Consider the following 7,056-nt stretch of genomic DNA (forward strand, 5'->3'; position numbering starts at 1 on the left):
TATGGTTTGAAAAGTAGCATCCATGCTAAACAACTTATTAAATGAAGAGGAGCTCATTTGGCCTGAACCAAACACAACAGAGTCAGCTCTGACTTTATTAAAAAAAACAGAACTGAGTTCTCCCTACAGTCTGTCCACTAGTGCAGTCATGCAGCACCACACGGCACATAATGGAAAGAAAACACTGATTCAGAAATTAATCACTCTGTTAAATAAACAAYAGAGTGCCCTTGAAAATGCCATTGTGGCACATCTGTTTGGAAACAACCTCCATCTGCACGGCATCGTGAACAATTGTTTTTGTACAAGAGGGGCGCAAATATTTATTAACAAATAACCAAACAGTTAATTTATCTTCATTAAGCATAGTTGAATAGAAAACAACAGCATATTTTAATTTTGAAACACATAAAGTAGAGAAATTGCATTTTCTGTGAAAATGAAGTGTGAATGCTGAATTAGTTTCTCGAAGAAGCTGAAACTGAGTTAAAGTAAAAGTAGTAAAACACCAGCTAAAGGCTCAGAGAAGCCAAACAAGCTAAAAATGAAGAAGCAAAACACCAGCTAAAAGCTAAAAGTGGTAAACGGTAAGTTAATAGCTCAAAGAAGCAAAAAGTTAGCTGCAAGCTAAAACAAGCAAAATGCTAGGGTAAAAGCTAAAATAGTATCTAGCTTATTCGGTATGTCAGTAAATGGAAACATAACTGGAACTGCTTGAAAAATCTGTAACATYCAAAATTTCAAGCTTTGGCATCTAAAAAATGAAACATCCCAGCTCATTTTAAACCTATTTAACAAAGTGAAAGAAGGTCACACACAGCGTACACTACAAAACATCTTGTCCTTGCAGCTGAATGGAAGCAAGATGTTATCTTTTTGACATTCCCCGTGAAGAATGAAGCCCCTTCTTGTGGGTATCCTTACTGTTTTTGTCTGCAGGTTGTACTTTACACTGAGGAAGAAGGTCCCGGGGATGTCAGTGACYGTCATCCCCTGCAACCTCCCCATCGAATGGAGCTTGACTGCCCGCACCCTGAAAGACAAACCTATCAAAAACCTGCAGTGTGAGTACCTCAAAGACTAAAAAAAAAAACTACCCAGCCCCCACTAAATCCCAAAGATCATCACTACATCTGGCTAAGCAGTGGAAATCAATTAGATAATATCATGACCAGGTTGGGATTTAGTGAAGGGCAATCTAATCTTACCTCACTGTGTTTGTTGAAGGGAATTGACTTTAGAAACAAGCTATAGGCAGAATTATACATTACAGTAAGAAAGATAGTGACCCCTTTATTGCCTTTATTGCCTGCAATAACATTTTTGCTCATGTCTGTGTATATCTGTACCTAAAATATCTCACCAACCACTGGATAATTTTGTTGAACCTTTCAGGAAATAATCTGACTAACTGACCAACCAACCATATTTAGAAATAGCTATAACTCTTGCAGATATTTAAATAAAATTTGATGTGGTAGTAGACATTCAGGTTGCTTCAGCCGCAGTCCTGGTCCTTGATGGCCACCATCCTGCAGGTTTTAGAGGTTACTCTAATCCAACACACTTGCTTTGAATAAACAGGTGATTAACAGGCTTCTGTGGAACTTTAAAAGGTATTTCAATTACTGAATCGGGTATGTTGGAGCAGGGAAACATGTAAAACATGCAGGATAGCGGCCCTCTACTTTCAAGCTTTGACAAAGATGAGAAACTCCATCATTTGGATGATCGCAGCCATAATTCCTGACATGAACGAGTGATATGATTGTTGAGCTTTAACTTTTATTGGAGTTCTGAGTTCGTTGCTGTTGTTTACTGCTACTGCTGGGTCCCCATTTATAGCCCGAAACACGGATTTTCATCAAAGTGTCATTTTACTTTGACAGGTTAACTGTACTTTGTTTTGTGGGAAGTGATTGCCAACAAACTTTTGTTTGTTTCCCGACCACTTCTTATCAGTAAATTCTACCCGTTTGCTCAAGTTTGAAAAATAGATGGGGGTATATATTTTTTCTATGTGCAACCCACAATATCAGCGAAGGACAGAGGCAGTGATTGTGTGATCGTATCTGGTTGTTCTGCTGTTATAAATTTTACAACGGGCTCATAAAACACACACTGAGAGGGGGCAGCTAAGTTCCAGTCTGAATACTGAAAGAGCAATGAAATAAAAAAGTGGGCTCTGCAATAATCTGAAACTAGCACAGCAAACTCATTAAATAAACTCAAAGGGTCATATTGCACTGTAGCTTAGATCTACAATCATAATAAAAAGTGAACCAAAAATGTCACATTTTGAACTTTAACAGGTGGAGATTTATAGAAAATAAAAAGGGTCTCATTTAGTGTTACTTGTGCATTTCTTTAGGTTACCTAAACAAGCTTTTGTACTTGTTAAAATGACATTATGAAGGTATAAAATGACACATAAATCATTCAGACTCTGWGCTCATGGGTCCCCATCACCAGTGTGAATTATTCACTTTGATTCTGTCACATTTGGTCTCCTCTGCAGAGGGATTTTTCAGTTCCAGGAGACAYGAGCAGAGAAAACAAGTGGCAATGCTAACTGTTGTTATGTGTTTGTTTACTGCATCATTCGAGTGAGGAGTTTCAAAACAAAACACACTCGTGTGAATGAAAATGTAGGTAATTAGTTTTGAAGTTGCAGTTGACATTTAATGTATTTGCTCATTTAATCGGTGGACATAATTTACTTTATATCTACATTGCTCTGATGAGTTGTTTTCATGAAGTTTGCAGAGCTTATACAGCTGATTTTACTTTTTTTGTAGAAGATAATTGCATATTGTGTGTAATTACTTTAGGTACTTTAGGACAATGTTGAGTAGAATTTATGTCCAGCAGCAATTACTGTTTTCAGTATTAGTATCTATCATCTCTGACAATACTTTAAAATAAATAACCACAATTTTGGTTGCAAGCATATAATATTAGAGACATGCTTCAACAAGTGGCAATTCAAAATTATGAAATCAAGAGACCTTGTGCTAAATATGCTTTAGTTTATTCACTACTCTCTGTGAGAATATATGTCCTGCATGCAGCTAGAAGTTTTTGATCAGAAAAACACTTTTGGTTACAAACAATAGAATGTATAAATGTATAATGAACACTTCTTTCAGATTAAAAATTATATATATGCAGAGTTTTTGAAAATGTGTTGCACTTGAGAAAACAAGGCTACATGCAAACACCCTTTTTGTGTATTTTATTGTAGAAGACGCTTTTCCTCTAGAATTGTGACTGGCTTGAAAACTGCATTTTAAGGTTTTGTCACATGATAACGTTTTAGACGACTTTTGCCAACTTATGAAAAACATTTTTATGACTATTTTACTCATATCGGCTATATTTTCAGTCTAATTGTTAGCATTATAGTACGTGTACATCCAAAAGAAGCTGCCAATATATATTCTTTTAATTCCATCTACAGCTTAGACATCTTTAGTGCTGGACAAACTCTTCATAAGTTTGTATAAATTGTCTGTAGTTATGGCATAAAGACATAGAAGGCAATACTTGATAATTTATCGTAAAACTGTGTTAATCTGGTGTTTGTTATTTTGTATGGAACCATTTATTGGCATGGTATGGCCCTACTTCACCCCTTTAAAAAATGGAGTAACCATTCTTGTTCTCATGCCAAATGATAAACGGACTGTAGTCAGAAGGCCTTTCTAGCCAACAAGGCTACCCTTCATATATAGGTCATAACTGAATGATCTGATGAGTATTTATACCCTTTGTAAGTTCTGGTAGTCAGTAAATCGTTTTAGGCCTTTGTGGTAGATTTACCCTTCATTATAACTGCCAAACACCAAAGTTTTCTGCTCCATCCCCGCAGGACAATGGTGCAGACTTGTAGAATCAAAACCACAGAACATTAAAGTTTATCTGGCAGCATGTAGAGTCTTGACACATCACTGAAGCACAGTAGTTCTCCAAGACCTAAAAGTGGTCACTGGGAAATGTCAAAGATGCAAAAATTGAGGCAAATATATGTAGTTTGCTTTATAGTACATAAAGAACAGAAGATAAAAAATGGTTTATACTAAGATGAAGTAAGTTTTTTTTATTTTTATTTTTTGGATGAATGGGACCTAAATGCTCGTGTTCTTTTCTAACAGGGAGCACCAAAAAGAGCATGCCTGAGGTGTGGTGGCGGGGTCCTGGCACTGAGGAGAAAATCCACAGCTTCACCGGTGATGCAGTGGACACCTATAGTGGTTCTCCCCATCCACAAGCCTCCATCTACATCCTGAAGCTTCGCTCCAAACAGCACAGCACCAGAGCTACTCTGTTCCTCTACGAAGGCCAGGGATCTTCAGGCATCTTCCCTTTGCTCCCCGCTGACCCAAGGGTTCACACATTGGGTGTAGGCATGACCAGTGTCACCCTCAGCTGGGCGCCCAGCGCTTCCATAACCGGCCTCCCACGAGAAGAGAACAGTTACGAATACTGTGTCCTCGTCAACTCTCTGCAGAACTACCCCAGCCTTTGTGCCGTGCAAGAGGGCACGAGGAAAGCGAAAAATCAGAAGCAAGACAAGGAGGAAAGAAACAGGAAAGAGACAGCGTGGCCCATTTTGAAAGAATGGTGGTGGGAGCAGTGGGACACTTTTCTGGATGCACAAAATCTGCCCTCTTCCCTCGTTGACGATGATCTTCAGTGTGCGTGTCGGGGGACGGACAGCGTTTGCACCGTCTCCGAGCTCCTGCCCGACTCTCCTTACTACTTTGACGTTTTTGTGATGGACAGGCTGAATGGGACCAGCTCGGCGTACAAGGGGACGTCTGCTCGGACACACGAGGAGGCTCGGTCTGCGATCGCACCGCTGAGAGAGGGAGAGCTGAGGTGGGTGTCCTTTAAAAATGGAGGCTCCGACTCAGAGCAGTTCTTCAGCTTTCGCCCACGGGGTTGGCAGCAGAGTGGCCTTCTCACTTTACAGAGCTGCGGTGGAGGTGAAAAGATCAAGGTGACCGTGTCTAGTAAGGGACAGGTTTTGACCTCTCGGGGAGTCGGGGCAGATTTGGTGCACGTTTGGCTTCAGGGAAGTCCTTCTTATCTAATCCACTTGCAGCGAGAAGGAACTTCCACCGGCCAGATTTCAACTGTTATAGATCCCTCTCTACCAGGAGGTTTGATGGCTTCAGTCAAAATGCAGATTTCATCAGCCTACCACCGCAGAGGGATCCCATCTCTGCCATCCACCTTGCAAATAAAATCCTTCAACAGATTGCGTGGTTGCAACAGCGTCACCCTAGCCTGGATGGGTACGGAGGAAAGAAGTCTGTACTGTGTGTACCGCAGAAAGCTAGGGAACCAGGAGGCAGAAGCTGGGGGGCCATCGGCTCTAACAGCACCCTGTCTGGGTCCGGAGTCCCGCTCTGACACTGAGAGGGTTCTCTGCAAGTATTTCCAAGAGCTGAATCCTCGACGGGCCGTCACCACAGCTGTGATCGGGGGCCTAGAGCCAGGAATGGCCTATGTGTTTGATGTCTATCTAATGAGACGCTGGGGGATCCCTATCAAGTATGCCAGCAAGATGCTAAAGACCAGAAAGGAATGCTGAACTGCTGCCCCCTAGAGGACATTTCAAAACTGTCCCAGTTTACTGGGAAATAGCATCAGCCATGGACATGCTGTAAAAACAAACCAAGATTTTGAAGAAGTGATTGTTTTCAAGAGACTGTTGGGAAAAGAAAAAAAAATAAAGCATTCTCTTGGAGATACAGTGGCTGTGTTCAACCTCCACTTACACCATCAGTGCGAGCGGAAGGGAAGCATTTGAGACAGATCGGCGCACCAGCAACAGTTCATAACATTTACAATCCAACCCTTTTGCTCTTGTCATTTTGTTACTCATTGTTGACCATGATGATGACGTGCTGGTCGACCAAGCGCTTAAGTGTCTGAGCACAAAAGCCAGACCTGGGTTTGTGATGACAGAAAGTCAGAACAAAAACTACAATGGAGACTGTGCCAAATATGCAACAGAAGCAGATGGGGCAATAATTAGAAAACATCTGAGATGAGAGGGTGGGGGTTGCAGTGTATATTACCAGTGCTGCATATTGTACAGGCTTGTAAACACAGGTGGATGCAATCTAAAGATGCTAAAGTCAGTGTGTAATTTTGTGTTCTGCTTTCGCATGAAGCAGTGAGAAATACCTAGTGACTCGCCTCATTGTCTTTGATGTATTCTTGTGCTGCTTCAGACTCATCAATAAATACAAAGGTATCTGTATATACTCGACTGAGTGATTATTGTGTATGTAAACCAGACGGTGTAACTTCTCATTCAGCASCTCTAATTTACTTTAACCATCTGCTCAGACTTCTAAACGTCCGTGGTAAAACAGTCAGTGCACGGTTGGAAATTCACACATTTTTAGGATAATAATATCTCAGTCCTCAATAKAATGTAACAACAAAGTCCAAGAGGTGTACATAATTTACCATGATGCAAATATTATGTTAAAAGTGTGGCATAAAAAATTGGTAAAAGAACTAAGCAACAAACGTGAAATTAAAAGTTAAAATATACAGAGAAAAAAACAGCTAAAAACTTGTTGGAAAAGGAAGACAACTTTAAATGACTATTCTAGTAAGGTTCATCTTTAATTGTGTTTTAAAAAGTATTTATTAATTGTTAAGTGTCTATTTATGTGTGTGCCTTTTTGTTTTCTGTCATTTTTGTTTATTTATGCTATATTTAATTTTACTTTATTTTTACTYTCCATTCCCTTGTTTGTGTGTGAGCTCTGCTTTGATTTCTATTAAAACATTAAAAGCAGATATTGGTGCTGCCTTTGTTTGCTTTTATTTAATTCATGCAACCCTCTGTTTAACAGTCAGCTGATTTTACATCAGGGCTATGCTACAAATAATGATTTTAGCTGTAGTTACTTAAAATTATTTATCATTTAGGAAATGCATTGCATTGGGCCACAAGGACTCTCGGCTACAAATAGATGACTGCATATCCTTCAATATATTTTTAAAATATGCTCAGATAAACAAACTGTG

General features: G+C 39.8%; 1 protein-coding gene across 2 annotated transcripts in view; it reads left to right on the forward strand.

Moving 5' to 3' along the window:
* ndnfl (neuron-derived neurotrophic factor, like) overlaps positions 1–6,278 on the forward strand; it is an 11,518-nt gene extending 5,240 nt beyond the window's left edge. For both annotated transcript variants that reach the window (XM_014000058.1, XM_014000125.1), the window contains exons 3-4: positions 940–1,064; positions 4,155–6,278. In XM_014000058.1, coding sequence (XP_013855512.1) covers positions 940–1,064; positions 4,155–5,599 — 1,570 coding nt within the window. In that variant the 3' untranslated portion in view covers positions 5,600–6,278. The remainder of the gene's footprint in view (positions 1–939; positions 1,065–4,154) is intronic.
* Positions 6,279–7,056: the final 778 nt, after the last annotated feature.

This window comes from Austrofundulus limnaeus, unplaced genomic scaffold, assembly GCF_001266775.1.
Source record: "Austrofundulus limnaeus strain Quisiro unplaced genomic scaffold, Austrofundulus_limnaeus-1.0 Scaffold0, whole genome shotgun sequence".
NCBI lineage: Eukaryota > Metazoa > Chordata > Actinopteri > Cyprinodontiformes > Rivulidae > Austrofundulus > Austrofundulus limnaeus.